General features: G+C 53.5%; 2 protein-coding genes across 7 annotated transcripts in view; one reads left to right on the top strand and one right to left on the bottom strand.

Annotated features, from left to right (window-relative positions):
- PCSK7 (proprotein convertase subtilisin/kexin type 7) overlaps positions 1-16,866 on the top strand; it is a 24,090-nt gene extending 7,224 nt beyond the window's left edge. The window contains exons 8-17 of one of the 3 annotated variants that reach the window (XR_003004018.1): positions 38-176; positions 984-1,084; positions 3,563-3,730; positions 4,173-4,280; positions 4,684-4,786; positions 12,818-12,974; positions 13,679-13,773; positions 14,012-14,093; positions 14,576-14,669; positions 14,885-14,932. Coding sequence is in view for 1 of the 3 variants with exons in the window: in XM_024751659.1 (XP_024607427.1) it covers positions 38-176; positions 984-1,084; positions 3,563-3,730; positions 4,173-4,280; positions 4,684-4,786; positions 12,818-12,974; positions 13,679-13,773; positions 14,576-14,669; positions 14,885-15,002; positions 15,270-15,632 (1,446 nt within the window). In the remaining 2 variants the exon portion in view is untranslated. Of the gene's footprint in view, positions 1-37; positions 177-983; positions 1,085-3,562; positions 3,731-4,172; positions 4,281-4,683; positions 4,787-12,817; positions 12,975-13,678; positions 14,094-14,575; positions 14,670-14,884; positions 15,003-15,269 lie in introns of those variants that run through there. The other 2 variants (XM_024751659.1, XR_003004017.1) reach the window with 2 other exon arrangements.
- Positions 16,867-16,898: 32 nt separating this feature from the next.
- TAGLN (transgelin) overlaps positions 16,899-20,382 on the bottom strand; it is a 5,484-nt gene continuing 2,000 nt past the window's right edge. For 2 of the 4 annotated variants that reach the window (XM_024751662.1, XM_024751660.1), the window contains 4 exons: positions 18,458-18,664; positions 18,176-18,353; positions 17,818-17,920; positions 16,900-17,477 (listed from right to left, as the gene is read on the bottom strand). In XM_024751662.1, coding sequence (XP_024607430.1) covers positions 17,333-17,477; positions 17,818-17,920; positions 18,176-18,353; positions 18,458-18,637 — 606 coding nt within the window. In that variant the 5' untranslated portion in view covers positions 18,638-18,664 and the 3' untranslated portion in view covers positions 16,900-17,332. Of the gene's footprint in view, positions 17,478-17,817; positions 17,921-18,175; positions 18,354-18,457; positions 18,869-20,382 lie in introns of all 4 variants that reach the window. The other 2 variants (XM_024751664.1, XM_024751661.1) reach the window with 2 other exon arrangements.

Genomic DNA, 20,382 nt, shown 5'->3' with positions numbered 1-20,382 from the left:
TGAACTCCTCAACTGACCTGGACGTTTTGCCCCTCAGGCTGCCCTGCAACACGGGGTGATCGCTGGCCGCCAGGGCTTTGGGAGCATCTTCGTGGTAGCCAGTGGCAATGGGGGCCAGCACAACGACAACTGCAACTACGATGGCTACGCCAACTCCATCTATACAGTCACCATAGGTAGTGGCCTGGTGGCCCCGGGTGTGCGTGTGTGCTCACGCCTGTGTGTGTGAGAGAGAGAGACACTCAGTCGTGACGGGACCGTGTATGTGGGTGTGCCCCCAGCTTCCACGGGTCTGTCTAAAAGTGTATGCACGATCTTCTCTTCAGGCTCTGATAGTTAGAAGGGACTAGCCCTGCTCTCGGAGGATGTCAGGACTTCTTTAGAAGTCATACCCCGGAGCACTTTCCGCCCGTCATCTGGGATACCAAGCCCCGCACCCCCACCCCCCCGCCTCCATCCCCACAGCTGCTTAGCCCTCTGCTTTGGCCTCTCTTCCATGGGTCCCTTCGCTCCTGCTTGAAGCCTTCCCTGACCCCCAAATGCCCTTTACTTGTGCTCCCTCCCATAGCATTTACCATCCCTGTTGTTTTCATTTACTTACCCGACCTCCTCCCTGACTATGGGCTCCTTGAGATCAGGTCTGTGCCCTTCTCCCATGGCCCCCATGCCTCACACAGTGTGCGACTTACGGTAGGTAATTGATAAATGTTGAGGAAAATGCATGTGCGAATGGATGAGTAGGTATTGAGGTGGAACGCCCCCCAGATCCACCCTGGAGCCTGTTGAAAGAATGGTCTTAGGGCGCAGAATACCCTCTGCCATTTGAGGCTGCCTGTCCTGGTGAGGAGTGTGGGTACTTGAAGGACTTGGACCACTGAGCTCATTTTTTAAACTCAGGACAACCCCCCAGGTGATAACTCAGAGATGACTCGGATGTTCTCAGGCCCTTGTCTCTGCCCCCATTTCCCCTACTCTGTCCCCAGGTGCTGTGGACGAGGAGGGACGGATGCCTTTCTACGCCGAGGAGTGTGCCTCCATGCTGGCGGTCACCTTCAGCGGTGGGGACAAGATGCTCCGGAGCATCGTAAGTGCCCCACGCCGGGCCCTCCACTCCCTGCCCGGGCCCTCGGGTTCCTCTTCCCTAGCAGATCTGTGTCCCTAAGGGTCTGCCCCTGTTGGAAGAATGGAGCTGAGGACTCTAAATATATCTGTGTAAAGGGGTTTTATCTTTAAAATTTTAACTTACAAATATGCATGTTATCGTAGGAATCACTCTATCACATTGATTAAGTATCACATTGATTGAAATGTCTTCCTTTGGTAGAACATGGTCTTTGGCTAAATTTCTGTGGCCTTTATAAAAAAAAGGCTCATCATTCCGCCGCTGTGCAGCCCTTATGTAAATACTGTGAGCTCTGTTCCTGTTCATCCTTGGGAGTAAAGCTAGTGGTTGTCGGCACGGAACCGGCGGGAAAAGGAGTCAGGAATGTCTCAGTCAGCCCGAGAGACAGCTCTTTCCTTGGAGCTGGAACTGGAGCCACAGCAAACAAGAGGTCAGAGCAAGGGAGTGGAGTTTCTCAAGCTGTGGGAACCTGTGAAAGAATTCAGGGTCCCGTGCCTACACCCAGCTGGCTGAGCTTCATCCCGTCATCCTAGAGCTCCCTGCCTGTCCCCAGTGCCCCGAACAGAGTGATACGGGGACAAGGGGCTCTCGGGCAGAGCTGGGCTGCAGCCAGGTGGTGTCACATTTCTCCAGTGGCTCTGGGTTGGGAGCGCTCTCCAGGGCCATTGGGAATTAGGCTGCTTCCTCTGGGTCAGATTCACTTTCCCAGAGACTGAAATTCTGTTTTGCCACTAAATGACTTCTGGTCAGCACAGTGTTTTAAGGCTCAGGGCCCGGCGACCCCAGCCCCTTTCCCCACCCCGAGAGAAGAAAAAAGGGAGCCGACTGAAGTAAGTGGGCAGGAGGGGGTCTGGGTGCAGAGGGCACCGCCCACGGCCACCCCAGGCCAGGCTGGGTTGGGAGGACGAGCAGGAACATCCTGGCAGAACTCTCGGGAACCTGCTCGACCCGGCCCCGGCGAGGGACCGCGAACCATTATGCCAAGCATAATGGTTCCTCTTACTGTGCCTTGCCTGCCTTTCTCCTCCTGACGCAGCTCCGCATCTCACCTCCACCCCTACCACGTTCCATCTGAGCTATAAATTGTCCGGAAATGAAAAGAGAGTTTGTTTAGCCAGGCTCCCATCTTTGGGACGCTCTTGCCTTGGAAACCAGTTGCCAGTTTCTGTTCAATGACCAGCTCGGTGGGGCTGTCTTCCTGAGGGCGGGCACGGAGGTACAGGCTGCCTGGAGCCCTTCCCGGCCCTTTCCAGTGGCTGCCTGGGGCTCCTGCCACAGGCAAGTTCACGGGCCTCACAGCTACACACTAGACTGTCACTGTGAGGCTGTTTCCGTAGCAGGAAAAAATCAACCTGCTCCCTGGCACAGACCAGGCTTTCCTCCCTCACTGAGACTTCCACTTGGAGAGTTTTTGCCGCCTCTTCCATGCGCACGATGTCTGAGTGAAAATGACATCTCTTGGCAGCCTCTGTAACAGCTGGAAGGCGAGCAGTGAGGACAGTGGAGAAAGGGCAGCTCTTGGGAGAAGTTAGCACCTTGGTATCTGACCCAGGAGAGAAGCTTGGAAGAAGATTTTCTGGTCTTAGCATGGGCACCGCGTGCCAGATCCGGAGGGCCATGGCCTGGAGCAGGTTTAGGCAGGGCCCCCCTCGGCTAAACCCTCTGTGGCTCCAGGGTAGATTCGAGCATGAAAAGAACTGGATGCCAGACGGATGCTGTGTCTCCCTGACCCCCGCTCTCACCTCCCACCTCAGGACCACAGGTGGAAAAGGGGGCACTCGTGGAAACCACCCGAGGCACCAGGCCCAGAGCAGGGAGGCAGGGAGGCCTGTGGATCGCCCCGGGCCAGGGTGGACAGGGGGTGTAGATGCTACACCCATGCTGAGCCCACGGGTGGACAAGGGGACAGCTTCCTCTCCCTGGGAACACACTCCCTTTGTTCGCACGGATGTCACTCCAGGCCCTGTCGCTGAGCTGCCAAGTTGGATTTCCTCGACTGGTGCCGTCACTGTTGTCCCCGCTCCAGCTGGGGCCCAGGAGCTCCCGGCCACTTCCTCTGTCTCCAAGGGCTGTGGGGGCTGGAGGGGCGGGGCTGGGGTTGGGTGGAGGATTTGGGAAGGGGTCACCAGAGGAGCCGGAATCAGGAAACCATCCTCTGCACGTGAGGCCTCTCCCCTCTCTCCAGCTCCTTACCGCCCCCTCCCCCACAGTAACCAGACCCCCAGAGTAACTTTTTAATTCTTCTCAACTCTCCAGAGATTCTCTTGTTAGGCGAAGAAGGAGGAAGAATCTCCTTCATCCCGACCTGCTAGACATTCAGCTCTCGCAATGGAAGGGCCCCCGGAGGCTCGGGCTGAGGCCCAGCCCCGCACCCCTCCCTCCACAGCACCTGGGAACCGTCCCTAACCCAGTCCTCGTCCTCTCCATTCCGCTTCCCAGGTGACCACAGACTGGGACCTTCAGAAGGGCACAGGCTGCACCGAGGGCCACACGGGGACCTCAGCCGCGGCCCCTCTGGCAGCCGGCATGATAGCCCTGATGCTGCAGGTGCGGCCCTGCCTCACGTGGCGTGACGTCCAGCACATCATCGTCTTCACAGCCACCCAGGTGAGATCCTCGCAGGTGGACAAATGGCCTGGCCCAGCCCACGTCAGACTTTCGGTCCCAAGGACTTGGAGGTTTCAGATTCTAGGTGTCCCAGACGTTAGGTGCCAAATCCCGTCCAGAGTTGCATGTGCACGGAACAAGTGTGGGGACCCCGTCAAGACCACAGACCTAAATTCACTCGCACCTGTTCTGCTGCTGCCCTTTTACCTGCAAAGGAGAGCTCCGGCTGGGCTCCTGACTTAGGAGCCTGTGGCTCCTGGCTCCCTCTCTAGAAACGGGCCATTGGGCTGGTGACATCACAGGCCTTTGCCCTTTTGTCCCAGCTTTCCTTGGGAAATCCATTCCTAGCAGCCTTGGTGGGAGAGTCTGGACTGGATCAGCTAGCAGGGCGAGCAGGGAAACTTAAAATCCGAGAGACTAACCGGGACCCCTGTCCTCTCAGTATGAGGATCGCCGCGCGGATTGGATCACCAACGAGGCCGGCTTTAGCCACAGCCACCAGCACGGATTCGGCCTGCTCAATGCTTGGAGACTTGTGAACGCAGCCAAGGTGAATAGGTGTCCTGCGTGGAATGACGAAGGAGGTGGGGAGAATGCCTAAGACACTGCCTGGCACATCGCAGGTGTTTAATAAATGCTCGTTCATCTGAGACCCATTTTACAAGTGAGGAAGCAGGCTCGACACTATAATTAAAGTGGAGAGTAAATGGGACCTGAGTATCGTCTGGAGCCCTCAGGGTGCTCTGCCCCTCATCTGCTGTCCTGGACACAGCATTTCCTTGCTTTGGTGCCATAGGGAGCAGGCCAGGTGGTCCGCAGGAGCCTCGGGAGCGAAGGAAGGTGGTGAGGAAGGGGGAAATAAAAAGAGCAGTGCCCTAGGGGCCAAGTAGATGAGAGTGGGTGTGTGGGGTCCATCTTGTTTGTTCATTCGCCGTCCCCCCTTCCTTTCATAGATCTGGACGTCTGTCCCTTACTTAGCTTCCTACGTCAGCCCAGTGTTGAAAGAGAACAAGGCTATCCCACTGTCCGCCCGCCCCCTGGAGGTCCTGTGGAATGGTAAGCAGTCAGCAGAAAGGGGGTTAATCGTGGGCCTGAGGTTTGGGGTGGGGTGATGGAGAAGCTAAACTCATCCTCCCTGCCGGATCCTACCCCCTTCCTGTAGGAGCTGAGCTCCAGCCAAACCTGTGGAGTTTTCTTTGACCATTTTAGGACATGTTGTTGCTTCTGAGTTGGCTGGCCCCCCGGCTGCTTAAACGAGACCTTTCTCCTGAGTTACTGGTGGTGGAAAGGACTGCCGAGCAAGCGATTAGGAAGGCTGGTGGGAGGGCTGGGACTGGGACCTGGGAGACAAGGCACGAGTTGAAAGACTTTCCTTTGACTTCCATGCTAGGAACTTGCCAGACGATTCTCTGCAACCCGGTGGCCTTTGGATGGAATGAGGGAGTTGAGAATGTCTTCCTTTGATTCTCAGGCTTGTCTAATACAGAGAGAGTCAGCTGGGGCCTGTAGGGGGAGGACAGAGGAGTCCCCAGAGGGCTCCCTAGACTGTGGTGGCCCTCCCTCTGCCCACGTGTCCATCACACCTGGGGCCGCTAGGACTATCTGAAGGGGTGAGGGCCGTGTGTTGTCAGTCAGAGATGTCGTCTTACGTTGAGCACAGAGGTTGAGCCCCTTCCCAGAGAAGAGGGCAGCTGGATTGGGACACTTGAACAAGAGGATCTTCTGTCTGCAGATTTCCCGGACTTCCCACTGGGGAGTTTTCCCTGTCTCCAGTTCCTTGGGGATTTTTTTCCTCAAGGATTTTTGACAGGCAGAGTTATTCACTAATTTTTGTGGAGATTGAAGCATGTCATGCTTTGTACACAAATGGAACTGTTTTCGCATTTCCCATCCTCCTAGGAAGTGTTCAAACCACAACAGTGGCAAAAGGAGGAATGGCCAAAGATGGGAGCATGGAGGGGAGGTGGAGATGGCATCCCTGGGGTGGAGGTTTCACTGGGAATAGTCCCGTTGTCTCTCTCCCTAACCATGTCCAGCACTTGCCCAGTTTCCCCTCTACGTGGAAGGAAATCCATGGGCCCAGTTCATTGCATTTTCCGTAAAAGGAATGCTGTCTTGGAAAGGGCATAAAGCATCAGCCAAGGCAGAGAAGTGCAGGAACGTTCCCAGGAATGCAGTTCAGTAGGAATCTCGGGGCTTCGCACTTGCATGTCTTGGGACAGTATGTCTTTTAACTTGTACCTCCCATCCAGGGCTGCTAACCCGCAATCGCATCCATCAAATGAGGGGGTCGACTTAGAGTCCTTCCCAGCTTCGTCATCTTCTGCTTCCCACTAACCAGGGATGTTCCCCGGCATGTCTAACAAACGTCCCTCGGTATAGAGGCGTCTGGCACCTGCTCGTTTGTCACTAGGAAGCAAGAGAAAGAAGGACAGGTTGTCCTGGGCAGAGGAGGGCGGGAGGTGGGATAGTGGGGAGAGAAGGATGGAGAGAAGGGAGGTGAAGACTCAGCAAGTTTTGCTAATGGAGCCCTTCGTTGGTTTGGAGGGCAGCAAGCGGACTGCTGATCTTCAAGGTCAGCAAAGGTGTCTTCCCCTCTGTCGTGACCCCATTCACCCCTGAGCAGACAGAACTGAAGGTCCACGCTTGTGGGCGTGCTTGGAGGCTGCAGAAAGTCCAGTTCACATAGAGCTGAGCATAGTCCCGGACAGTTAGTAAACCTCTTTCCCTATAGCCAAGGAACAGTCTTTCCCACCAAGACCTGGGCGAGTCAGTGTCCAAGGGCTGGAAGGTGAACTTTTTTGTAAGGTAGAAGGAACTGAACATCCCTGAGATGGAAAAGGGGTGCAATACCACTAAGACTCTGGAGCAGTGGTGTCCAAGAGAACGTTCTACAATGATGAAAATGTTCTCTATCTGTGCTGTGCAATTCGTGTGAGGTTATTGAAGATTTTAAATGTGGCTCGTGTGGCTGAGGAACTAAGTTTGTGTGTTACTGTAATTGAATTTAAATAGCCACGTGTGGCTGGTGGCCACCTTCTTGGGCAGGGCAGCTCTAGAGCAAGACAGGAGGAGGATGTAGGGGAAGGGGATTGGCGCCCCTCGGTTCCTTTAGCTCTGACTCTGGGTCTGAAATCTCTACCAGAGGGTGGGAGGGGGGGCGGGGTTTGGGAGGAGTATCCAAAACACAAGGGAGCCTGTGTGTATTTACAGAAGATTCCCGAACACCACTTGCAATTACCCTTTTATCCTTGTTTGCAGCCAGTGCTGGTTCCCCCTCTGGCCATGCTTGAGTCCTGTTCCTTCCTGGCTCTGAATCTTCCTCTCCTGCCCAGTCTTTCTCTCCCCACTGATTCCTCCTCCTGCCTTCAAACACCCTCCGAGCATCTGTTAGGAAACACCTTTAAGTCTCTGCCCGCCTCCAACCAGTAACCTTTTCAAATGAATTAACCAAAGCAATTGCTCGCCTTTATCACACCCTCTCCACCGCTGAAGACTTACTCCATCACTCACAGTGCCCCTCTCCTGCTCAGACCAGGGGCCAGCTCACAGCCCATCCTTCTCAGCCCTCTTGTTCTCTGACTGGACTAACGAGACCTGTGTGGCAGCCTCCCTCTTCCTGTGGCTGCAGTGACCTCCTTTGCTCCATGGCCCTCTTCTGGCTTCTCTGCCCAAGGAACTTGGTTTTTCTGTTCACTCTCCTCACTACTCCCAAACCAAGAGTGCCTTCTACGACTCATTCCATGTTCTTGACCCTCCCTCTACGTTTTCTCCCTCGACGGCACAGCTGTGTTTATGGCTTCCGCTGCCACCTCTCCACAAATGATTCCTAGATCAACATCTCTTATTCTGATCCCTAACCAGTGAGAGGGGTAGAGATTTTTCTGGCTTCTGCAAGATTATGGGCAAATAAATCCCTGGGATCTTCGGGGTGGGGTGGGGTGGGGGGAGGGCGGTTGAAAAAGACCGCAGCTTGCCAAAGGCAAAATAATATGATCATCATCAACTAAGATTTGAGTGTTTAGGTGCGAAGCACTGGCTTAAGGATTAACTCATTTAATTCTAATAAAACAGTTCTCGTGTTGCCACATGGCTGGCCACCCAAGTCGCTGTACACCCCAATAAGGAAACGCATGTAACGTGCCACTGCGTACACGTTACATGCTAACACAGACAAGCACTCGCGGGGCTCTTTTTGGATTCCATTCTGTTCTGTCGTGCTCTATAACGTGTCATTTACTCTCCGTTAGGCCCTTATCTTCCATGTTAACACTCTCCTTCAACTATGCCAGGAATATTTTCCTCCATCTTTCTATTCCTAAATCGCTGTGTGCTGTTGGATATCCCATCAGTACTTTACGTTTAAAATGTACAGCATCTTAGATTTCATTATCACCTATCGAAAGCCAGCTTGCTTTCCAAGTTTCTCTCATTTCTGTCTGTGCCATCACCATTCCCTAGGCTCCCAAACTTGAAACTCGGGAGTTTTCAATCCCACTGTATCCCTTGCCTCTCCCTAGGTCTTCCTCCAGCCCTCAGAATTTTGTCTTTCATTTATTTCTCTGAAATGTCTCTTGATTGATTGACTCATTCGTTCTACAAGTATGTGAGACCTGCCTCATCCCAGGCACTGTACTAAGTTCTAGGGGTTCAGAGATAAGACACGATTCCTGCCCTCAGAGAGCTGCTCCCAGTCCCTCCTGCAGGTAGAGCGCAGTGTTACAAGCACTGCAGTGGAGATGGCGCAGGTGCCTCTTGCCACCCCGGAAGACACAGGAGGGTTCTCAAAGCAACTGAGATTGACCCCGAGTCCCACCAGGTAAGCTAGCCGGGGGAAGAGGCGAGGAAAGGGACATCCAGGCAGCAGGGGCAACACGTGCAGAGTCGACGGTATCTTCAGGGAGCGCAAGCCACGTGGTGTGGCTGGAGCGTGGCTCCTGACTGGCAGAGGAAGACTGGAAACTCAGGTGGTAGGGCCACATGGAACTGTGTCTGCCATGGTAAGGAGTTTGGCCTTTATCTTGAAGTTTGTGGGGAGCCTTCGAGGTCAATTATCACCAATTGATGTTAGCAGTAAGGGAGAAGGAGAGCAGTCAGAGATTCCCGAGGCTTTACCTTTTAGAGATACATGGGAAATCTTTACTAATGAAAGGATATGATGCCTGGCGATTCTGTCAAAAGAATCTGGGGAGGGGCTTCCCTGGTGGCGCAGTGGTTGAGAGTCCGCCTGCCGATGCAGGGGACACGGGTTCGTGCCCTGGTCCGGGAAGATCCTACATGCCGCGGAGCGGCTGGGCCCGTGAGCCATGGCCGCTAAGCCTGCGCGTCCGGAGCCTGTGCTCCGCAACGGGAGAGGCCACAACAGTGAGAGGCCCGCGTACCGCAAAAAAAAAAAAATGAGAATCTGGGGAGGGGAGAAGTGGGGATCATCGATGAAATGAGATTGGCCATATATTGGTAGTTATTGAAGTGAGGTGTAGAGAACATCTGTTTTCTCCATTTATATAGGTCTGAAACTTTCTATAGTAAAAATTTATATATAAAGGTGTACGTATATAGATGTACATCTATATACATACACCTATATATGTAAAGATTTCTGAATTTTTAGCTGGAGTCATTGATTAGATGGTGGTGCCATCACATGAGATTAAGAACCCAGGAGGAAGAAGAGGTTTGGGCAAGGACTATGGAGTGTGAAGAGCTGAGGAAGAGAGTTTGGGCTCTGCTGTGTTTGAGGCTTCTATGCAGCATCTAAAGGTTGTATTCAGAAAGCAGTTGAATAAATAAGTTTGAAAGTCTAGACTGGAGGTAATGGTTTGGGAGTCACCCACATAAAAATGGAAGAGAAAGGTCTGGGAAAGAAGGAGATCACTAGGGTTGGGGGTAGACAAGGATAAAAGAGGACCTAGAACACAGGCTGACATTAAAGGAGTGGACAGAGGAAAGGGGCCTCAGAAGAAAACTGAGAAGAGATGCTTGAGGTTGGAAAAAAAACAGGAGGATGGTGTCACTGGAATCTAGGGTAGTTCTGATGGGAGTGGGCAAGCGGGCAAGGACTGAGGGCGTCCCTGGTTTATCAAGGAGGCCATTGGTGACCTTAAGAAGAATACTTTGGGACTTCCCTGGCGGTCCAGTGGTTAGGACTCCGTGCTTCCACTGCCAAGAGTACTTTGTTTCAGTCTATTCATGGGGGCAAAAGCTAGACTGCGGTGGGTTGAAAAATCCGTGGGGACAGAAGAAGATTCCTGGTTAAAGACGGTGAATTGAACACGCGCTTTTATCTCTGCTTACTCCCAAAACCTCACCAAAGTGAGAATAAAGGAATAAAAGTGGTATAAGCACAAGGACAAAGAGAATGAGAGACGAGACCACAGCAAAGGAGAGATTGCAGCACATTTTTGGAAGACGGAAAATGAGTGGAGAAGTGGGCAGGACTAAGAAAGTTGCAAACCAAGTACCTGTAAGGGTGAACCTAGGCAACAGGCTCGTTTCATGCCTCAGAATCTCCAAAGGCTCAGGACTCGGAGGCCCCATGCACTACAGAAGACAGAGATGAGGTGTGAGAGTAAAACGAGAGATCAATTAAAAGGCAGACTCCCAGGTGTCTTCTCCCATCCTTTGCAGCCTTATCCGGGCAGGAGTTGGGAATTTTATTCTCCAGAGCCCGGGGCCCCAGGTACAGCAGAAAATAAGAGACAGAGAGTGTACCTTAAAATGATAAACCATGGGGCCTTCCCTGGTGGCACAGTGGTTAAGAATCCGCCTGCCAATGCAGGGGACACGGGTTCGATCCCTGGTCCAGGAAGATCCCACATGCCGTGGAGCAACTAAACCCGTGAGCCACAACTACTGAGCCCGTGCTCTAAAGCCCGCGTGCCACAACTACTGGAACCCGTGCACCTAGAGCCCGTGTGCCTAGAGCCCGTGCTCCGCAACAAAGAGAAGCCACCGCAATGAGAAGCCCACGCACCGCAGCGAAGAGTAGTCCCCGCTCACCGCAACTAGAGAAAAGCCTGCACACAGCAACGAAGACACAACGCAACCAAAAATAAAAAATTTTAAAAAAAAGATAAACCATGAACTATGACCGGGACACGTTACAGATAAACTAATTCTCATAGCTAGTAAATGGCAGAGCTGGGATTTGAACCCAGGCTGGGTGGCTCCAGAGCCCATGCCATTAGCACCAGCAGGCACAGAGTTGAGAAAGGGTTTATTTCACCGGCAGTGACAGCACAGAGTCCTAACCACCGAACAGCCAGGGAATTCCCCGCTCTTTCTTCTTTGATCAGTTATCCACGCTCACATCGGCTTACCCTTAGAATCAAGCAGTTTAGCTGGGCTTCCTGTCACCTGTTTCTTCTTCCTACTCTGATTCAGCCTACTCACAGCTGTTGAGAGTAACCTTCCTTTAGCACTTTTTTTTTTTTTAAACTCTGTCCTTGCTCGATAATCTCTAATAGCTGTCAGTTGCTTGTTTAAAGTAAAAATTTTAAAGCCCTTCCCATGCTAGGTCCCCTGCCCATACTTTCATATTCTCTCTGAGCTTCTTCATCTGTGAAATGGGGGTGCTGCTCTCTGCTTTGCCTGTCGGCATGAATTAATGAAAGGAAAGTTGCTTTGGAAAGAATCATTTCTCATTGCAGCCTAATTTCTTAATATTCCCCAATTGAGTCTTCCACTTCAGTAGCTTGGTGGGGTTTTTTTGTTTGTTTGTTTTGGGGTTTTTTGACTTTTTATTTTGAAATAATTGTAGATTCACAGGAGGTTGCAAAGAAATGTTCAGGGAAGTCCTGTGCACCCTTCCCCTCATGTTAAATGTCTTAATTCTAGGATAGCAGCAAAACCAAGAAAATGATACTGGTCCAATGCAGAGCACTTATTCAGATTTCACCAGTTAGACTCACATTTCTGTGTGTGTGTGTGTGTCTGTAATTTTACCACATGTATAGCCTTGTGTAATCACCACCACAGCCAATATCCAGAACCATTGCATCCCAAGACTCCTCAGGGCCACCCCTTTATGGCCACACCCATCCCCTCTGTACCATCCCTAGCACCTGGCAACCACTAATCTGTTCTCCATCGCTACAGTTACGTTATTCATGAATATTCCGTAAATGAAATCACACACTGTGTATCCTTTTTTTTTTTTAACATTTTTTAAAAAATATTTATTTATTTATGGCTGTGTTGGCTCTTTGTTTCTGTGCGAGGGCTTCCTCCAGTTGCTGCAAGCAGGGGCCTCTCACCATCGCGGCCTCTCTTGTTGCGGAGCACAGGCTCCAGACGCGCAGGCTCAGTAATTGTGGCTCACAGGGCTAGTTGCTCCGCGGCACGTGGGATCCTCCCAGACCAGGGCTCGATCCTGTGTCCCCTGCATTGGCAGGCGGATTCTCAACCACTGCGCCACCAGGGAAGCCCCTGTGTATCCTTTTGATATTGGCTTTTTTTCATTCAGCACAATTTCCTTGAAATTTTTTCACTTCAGTAGTTTTTTTTCTTAATTTGTATTTCCTTCAGTATGAAACTTGTTCATGTCCACCTCTGCCTTTCTACATGCCATTTCCCCTTCTAGAATACCCTCTACCAACACTCTCCACCAATCGTATTCACTTCCTCCCTCTGAGTGTGTCTCACGGCTGCGTGCCTAAACCCATCTGACTCATCTCTGTTCTAGCATCAGTTATGTAGACCGCATTCCATATCATTTTCCACTTGCACATAGAAGGCAGAGACCATGTGCAACTTTTCTCTATATTCCCAGCAGCTAGCACAGTGCCTGAAATGTAGGAGGTACTCAGTAAATTATTTTTTGGGTGAGCGAATGTCGGAAATTGCTCCGTTTGGTTCTTCCATTGTGTCTTGGGTATGTGTTGTCCTCCCAGCTGGACTCTAAACTAGATTGTAAACTTGAAAGCAGCAACTGCATTCCAGTTACTAGTGTACACGAGGTTCAGTCAGGGTTGCCAAAGATGTTTGTATGTGTCTTCCATGAGTATGTTCCTTTGTCTGTTGGGGTGAAGTGAGGGCATAAGTGTTTGTGGGGCTGGTTTCCCAGCTGCCCAGCCTGACTTCCCACAGTCAGCAGGATGGACCTGGAAATGTCGGGGCTGAAGACCCTGGAGCACGTGGCCGTGACAGTCTCCATCACTCATCCGCGACGTGGCAGCTTGGAACTGAAGCTGTTTTGCCCCAGTGGCATGATGTCTCTTATTGGCACCCCCCGCAGCTTGGACTCGTATGTACACGTGCCCTCACCTGAGCTCTCTCTGCGACAAGGGCCTTTTCCAGGAAAAGATATGGGAGGAGTGGACACTGGCAGTGTCCTTAGCTACCGTGGTACTGGCTTTATTACCTTCTTTGTTCAAGTGCTTACAATGGGCTCAGCACTGCACTTGAAATATAGCTTCTTTTCCTTTTTTATTTTTTTACATCTTTATTAGAGTATAATTGCTTTACAATGGTGTGTTCGTTTCTGCTTTATAACAAAGTGAATCAGTTATATGTATACATATGTTCCCATATCTCTTCCCTCTTGCGTCTCCCTCCCTCCCACCCTCCCTATCCCACCCCTCTAGGTGGTCACAAGTTTCTTTAATCCTAGTAAGGACCATGCAGGGTAGACTTTGTAACCCTTTACAAATGAGGAAACAAGTCACAGAGCTAGTTAAGTGCCTGAGAGAATAGCAGTAAGCCTAGACCTATGGGACTCCCAAGCCCGTGTTCTCTCCACGTTTGCTTTTTCCACTACACTACATTGACACAGGTCCCTCAGCCCCTGAGATCCCAGGGGCAAGGGCCAGCACTTGAGGGCCCTTCATGGCACCCTCCCGATGGCTGTAGCTCAGACAACAACTGCTACTACAGTGAGAAAATGCTTTTGGGCAAAGGGGTCAGTTCCCTGCTCCATGCCTTCCTCTGTCTCCTCTGTTCTTGCCCCAGGGACCCCAATGGCTTCAATGATTGGACCTTCTCCACTGTGCGGTGCTGGGGGGAAAGAGCGAAAGGGACCTACAGACTCGTCGTCAGGGATGTAGGTAAGCCTGCCTGCCCGCCACCAGGGCCCTGCCTTTCGTGATTGTCATCTGGTCCCTCTGGATCTCAGAGTCCCCACAGAAATTGTCCCAGGTGGAATACATAGGGTTGCCATCGGACCAAGAGGGTAGATGCCAAGACGTATGCCCCACCCAAAACAATGGGCATTGATACCTAGAATTGTTCATTCCTACTACCTCTCCTATTCCTTGGAGGAGTGACTGATCCATTTTTCCTCAGGATAGCAACAAAAATTCCTTGTTGAAACCACATTTCAAGTTCTTTCACATATAACCATCCTCCGGCCAGCCCTGGTAGGCAGGTAAGGGCAGGACTAATTTTCACCGTTTTTTTTTTTTTTAAAACTGAGGCCCACCCAGAGGTTTGAAGTGACCTGTGTGAGGTCACACAGTATCTCAGTGAGGACTGGAAATTGAACCCAACCCTCCCAACTTCCAGCCAAGTTAGGTGTTCATCACCAGACTGGTGGTTTTCAAACCTTCCTTTAATTTAGCTGGACTTTTTTTTTTTTCCTTCCCAAGAAAAATCCCAGCTGAAACCCCAAAATATGTATGAAAGAGGCAAAACTTCTCCACCTGGGAGTGCCACCTTTCACCTCCGCCTTTCGGGAAGGGCACCCCGAGAGGCACGTCTGCGTCTGGGGTCAGTGGGACACAGTTAGACAACTACTGTGGCCGCTCATGTGGTCTGAGTCCCTCTGGGTGGCGGGGTGGGCAGGGCCTCTGCTGTCTGTGTGGCCAACAGCGGGGCGTGGCTCACGGACCGCCCTGCTTGTGGCTCTAGGAGATGAGACGTCCCAGGCCGGCATCCTCCGGCAATGGCAGCTGACCCTATATGGCTCTGTGTGGAGTCCAGTAGACATCAGGGACAGACAAAGGTAGGTGTAGACACATGTGTCAGAGGGAGAGGGACTCACGGGGTCAGGGAAAAGGCCACTTAAGGAGTGCCACCTCCCTGGGAACCCACAGCGTGGCCCTCCCCTGTTTGCTATGGGGCTTCCCTCTGTCTGGCTGTGAGGTGGGAGGATGGGCGAGGCAGGCGGTAGAGGAACCAAGCTGAGTAGGGCATCCTCGTCTCCTTTCTTCTCCACAGGTTACTAGAAAGTGCCATGAGTGGGAAATACCTGCATGATGGCTTCACGCTGCCCTGCCCTCCCGGGCTGAAAATCCCAGAGGAAGATGGTTATACCATCACCCCTAACACCCTCAAGGTACGAGGGCCAAAACCCAAGCTGCAGGCAGGCAGAAATGTCCTGAGGGATGTGGTCCTTGGTGGGAGACTCAAGGTGACTTGGGGAGTGAGGGGTTGGGAAGACCTAGGTCCCCACTCTACAGGCTAACTCTCCAGGGCATTCCTTGTGTGGGGGGAACAGGGGGAGTGGTTTGGGGTGGGAGAGGCAGCCCCTAGGAAGAGAGAGAGTTTCTGAGCCCATTGTTCTGGGAAACCACCCTTACACAGGTGTTTGACTTTCCCCCAGACCCTGGTGCTGATAGGCTGTTTCGCCGTCTTCTGGACCATTTACTACACGCTGGAAGTATACTTGAGCCAGAGGAATGTGGCCTCTCACCCAGTCTGTAGGAGTGGACCCCGCCACCGGCCCCAGCGCAGCCGAACAGCCAGGGAGGAGGGGACAGAACTGGAATCAGTGCCCCTTTGCAGCAGCCAGGATCCAGGTGGAGTGGGGATGGAGAGCGAGGGCCCTCCCACCACCTCCGGGCTCCACGCCTCAGACCTGCTGGATCAAGGGAACTGGAGCCTGTCCCAGAGCAGGAGTGCCCTGGACTGCCCTCAGCACCTGCCCCCAGACCTGCTGCAGGGGAAGGAGGCGCAGATTTGCTGACCTTGGGCCTGACAGCCAACATGGGAGAGGCTCTAACTTCCTAAGACTGGGGAAGCTTGGAAAGCTGCTCCGCAGTCCCGGGAGCTCTGGGGAGAAGGCAGCCCCGATGCTTCCACCTGGGACCAGAGGCCTAAAGAGCACCCTCTGGCTAAAGACCACACTCAGGGAGGGCAAGGGCCTTCAGAAGGTACAAGCGGAGCCAGATTACAGTCTCGCAACAGCCATGGAACCTTCCTCCAACCCAACGGGAGTTTTTGGTGAGAAGGTCTCGGACAAGGGATTGGGGCCCCTGCTGGGCAGGTCTCCATCCTTGTTTCTCCAGGGCAGGCCAGTGGTGTTGGGCACAGGGACCCTCACCCACACATGGCCAGAGGAGCATCTCAGCAGAAACATCACTGGGGTCACTTGGGAAGAGGGCTTAGGGGTGGAGGCTGGGAAGAGCCCCGGACACGCCTGTCCTTTTAACGACCCAGGGGCCAGAAACAGCAGACTTTTCCTCTCTCCCCCTCACTTCCAGCCTAAGCCTTGGACCTTGGCATATGGGCATGGCAGTCAACCCTCAGCTTGGCACACATGCCCTGGAAGCAGCTGCCTCCATTAGCCCTGATCAGAAGCCAACCTTGAACACACCCCTGACCCCCTCGCCATCATGCCCACCCTTCATCCTGAAGGATCGGTACGACGCACCTGGCAGGGCTAGGGCACATCCTGGGGGAGTCTGTGGCAGGACTGGGACAGGTGTCGGATCAGGCACTGGCCCTGCAGCCCTGTGACCACCCGTCTTCCTCTGCAAAGTGCTCAGGGAAATGGCCGTGCCTGCCGGAGGCCAGCCATCTGCCTGGCAGGCTGCGACTCTTCCTCCCATTCTTGGCCTCCTTCCCTCTTCTGAGCTAGTTGGTCGATTTGAATTTTTTTTTTTTTTTTTTAACGCTTAAGATTTGGTTTTCTCTTTTCACAGCAACATTTTGTTGAATTTTTTCTGCACAGCTTTTCCAAAATAAAAACCTTCCTCACAGTTCTGCTCCTTCCCATCTCCTTTCTGCCGCCTCCCCAAAGCTAATCCAAGTCTCCAAGTTGCTGCTCGTTCCCTTCAGTCCCGAGATTCACTCTCCTCTCCCAGCCCCTGAAATCCTGGAACTCGAGGGGTCCTTCAGAGGATGGCAGCCAGGAACACACGTAAACCCGAGCTGCCGGCCTGTTCCCTGCTCAGATTTCCTGTAACCGAAACGGAAGTGACTGGGGCAAATCAGACGCTCCCAGCCAGGCCTGAGAAAAGATTGATGTATTTTTTTTTTTTCCTTTTGAATTTCAACCCTCAAAATATTCCAGCAAAAAAATCGGGGGCGGTTGGCCTGGGTCTCCTTCTATGAGCATCAGCTGCCCGGGAGGACAGTGGACTTGCCCACACCCAGGCCACTGCCAGCCCACGTCTCCCCTGCTCGGCCCGGGATGGAGAGACAGTGGAGCTGGCCGGGGAGGTGGGAGGTGGGCCAGGGGAGCAGTGCTTTGGGGTCAGAAGTTGGGCTGAGGCTGAGGGGTGCGGGCAAGCTGCCCAAGTGCAGTCACCTTTGCTCAGTGACGGAGCCTCGAAGCTTGGCCGGGGCTGAAGGAACTACACGGGTGTGGGTGAGGCTGGCGAGGCGGGAGGGCTGCGGCCGGCGAGCTGGGCGAGGGCGGGGCCGGGGGCTGGCCCTCCACCTCTAACTGATGATCTGCCGAGGTCGGCCGTAGCCTGTCATGCCAGCCTGGGAGGCCCCTCTGTTGCTGCCCATCTGTAGGCCGATGACATGCTTTCCCTCCTGCAGTTGGCTCTCTGTGAATTCCCTCTTATGCTCCTGGGCTTTCCTAGGAGAGGAGGAACCAGGTCAAAGACTTGCCAGGACTGTGTGTTTTCCACCCATCTTTGGTTTCCTGTGTTACTTCCTAGGCCGATCCCATTCCCTCCCCATTTCACCACTCGTTTCCTTATCTAGCTTGCCCCACAGCACAGGCTATGGAGACTGGCTGAGACAGGAGGGTAGAAAGGGAGGAGTCAAGACGTATTAGGGACCCATTTCCCCCCATCCTAGACTTTCAGTTCATACCTTCCTGGCTATCTGCTTCCCCAAATCACTGTACTAAAGGGTTAGCCCGTCTCCTGCAGAGACCCAAGCTCAGGGTGCAGGGAAACCCTGGTGGCGCATACTTCATAAACCAGTTGGGATCTCCATGGTAGTGTCCATCGTTCTTGGTCACTGCCAAGCTGCCCAGGGCCATCAGGGTCCTCTGCACCGCTGCCAGGTCTTTGCCTGTGAGAAGAAAGAGGGGAGGGGAAATGATCTTCAGGACTGTGTAAACAGGACTCCAAGGCAGAGCCTGCCCACACCTCTCAGAAAATTGGCCAACCCGGGGCAGAGTTGGTCCTAAAATCAAAAGAGGCACAGTAGATCCCAGGGTATCCCACTCCTGCCATGCAGAGGCATCATCACGGCAGTTCTGATCATCCCTCGTCCCTGCCTCACCCTCCTGTCCCCCACCTGCCTCCAGCCCTCTTCTCTCTGTACCTTCAAAGAGGTCCACAGTCTGGAACATGTCCGTCTTGGTGACACCATAGTCCTCAGCTGCCTTCAGGAACTGAGCCACCTGTTCCATCTGCTTGAAGACCATGGACGGCGGGTGCTCAGGCACCTTCACCGGCTTGGAGCCATCCGGATACAGGCTGTTGACCAGCTTGCTCAGAATCTGCCGGGTGTAGAAAGGAGCTTGGCACTCGGTTTGGGGGTTCTGCCCCACAACTCCGGCAGGATGGCATGGACCCAGCCCCCCCTGCCCCGGGTGCCACTCACCACGCCATTCTTCAGCCAGACCTGGAAGCCCACACGCCCACGGTCCGGGCGCCCCACGTCGGGGCCGCACTGCGCTATGATCCACTCCACCAGCCGCTCCTCTAGCTCCTCGTCGTACTTCTTCTCGATTTTGGATTGCACTTCACGGCTCATGCCGTAGGAAGGACCCTTGTTGGCCATGTTAGCGGGGAGCTAAAACAGCACGAGCTGGAGGAGGGAGAGGCTCAGAGAACAGCTCTGCTGTCCCTGGTGCCAGGCAGGTCTTCCAGCTCTGTGTTGGGCAAACACCCTAGGCGGTTATCTACCTCCCCTTGCTTCCTGGTTTTGTTTCCATGGCACTGCTCACCTGGGCCAGCTCGTCCCCTCAGTCCACGGAGCCTCTCTGAACTTGGAGGCCAGATCTTTGGCAGTCTAGAGCAGGAGTTAGTAAACTTTTTTGGTAAATAACCAGACAGTCATTTTACTGACGGTCATATTTTAGGCTTTGCAGGCCATAAGGTCCCTGCCACTGTAGCACCAAAGCAGCTTTAGGCAGTGTGTAAACAAGTACGCATGGCTCTGTTCCAATAAAACTTTATTTACACGAACAGATGGCAGGCTGTACTTAGCCCATGGGTTTGATAACCCCTGGTCTAGAGCATTCTTTCTTTGCCAAGATTGACCATGGAGGCACTGCAGAGGCCTTTCGGAAGAGGTCACATTGCCCCTCAAAAGAAAGCCAGCAGATGTCTTTGTCCAGTGAGGCGGTTTGGCGGCTCTGCCCGAAGTTATGGAGGTATCTCCAGCTCTCACTTCTCCCAGAAGTGGGAACTCCAGCACTCAGGCTCTCTACCGGCTCAGCTCAGCCTCCTGCCTGCAGCTACAGAGGCCAAAGCTTACCCACCCCTGGAAAGGGCTAGGAAACCAGCAAAGGCCAAGAGCTTTGGGCCAAGAAGCTGCACTTCCCCGGGGAGCCAGATGAGAGAGGGCTGCGAGCTGGCATACCCACCGGCTGGCCCTCGTGCCCTCAGGCTCTCACCACGGTGGGAGCCTGAGTAACCAGGAAGCCAGAGTTCTCCAGGGACGTGAGCCAAGAATCTGCCAACCAGAGCATGGGAAGCCCTCCCCGTCCAGACCAGCAGCAGCTACTGCCTTAGGGCCTGGGGCTGGCCTCGCTCAGGAGAGCCCTACAAAGGGAGGGGAGGCTGCCGGAGCGGGTCCAGGCAGGCAGGCAGGCCGCTGGGCAGACCGGCATGTGGCCGGCCAGGAGGAACCTGACCTGCCTCAGGTATCAGCCTGCGGTGGTGCCAGAGTTCACCCTTCGAAGAGGAACCGAACGAGGCCAAACCTTCCCCTGGCCCTCAGAGAGGTCGGAGGTTGGGAGGAGAGAATGGTCTGCGGATGGAGGTAGTCAGCGCGTTTCCTCAACTCCCTGTCTTATCAGAGCTGAGTCCCTCTCCCCACCCACCCCCATGGGAGGCAGTGAACATCATCGCTTCACATGGGCCCAGCTCAGCCGCCAAACTGCACTTGCCCGGCCCTTCTTTCCCTACAACCGACAACTCCTCTGAGCTCGAATGCCCCGTCTCTGCGGTGAGGATAGTGTTATCTACCCCAGAAGGCTGGGAACATTCCATGAGGCCCTGTCTGTGACTACCAAACACACTGCCTGCCCCTCAGCGGAGCTCCTCAGAATGTCAGTCCTTTGTCCTCAGAGCTGGTCTCCTGGTAGCGACCTGGGAAAGCCAGCCCCTGACCAAATGGTGAAAAACAGTAAGTGTTCTTCCGGCTGCAGCCTCCACCCCTGTTCAAAATCATTCCCTGAGGGGACAAGGAAATTTGAGAGGAAGAACAGAAGAAGGGGGCTTCCCTGGTGGCACAGTGGTTGAGAGTCGGCCTGCCGATGCAGGGGACATGGGTTCGTGCCCTGGTCCGGGAAGATTCCA

This window comes from Neophocaena asiaeorientalis, unplaced genomic scaffold (assembly GCF_003031525.2).
Source record: "Neophocaena asiaeorientalis asiaeorientalis breed wild unplaced genomic scaffold, Neophocaena_asiaeorientalis_V1.1 scaffold479, whole genome shotgun sequence".
NCBI lineage: Eukaryota > Metazoa > Chordata > Mammalia > Artiodactyla > Phocoenidae > Neophocaena > Neophocaena asiaeorientalis.
This window is presented reverse-complemented; position numbering and strand designations above follow the sequence as displayed.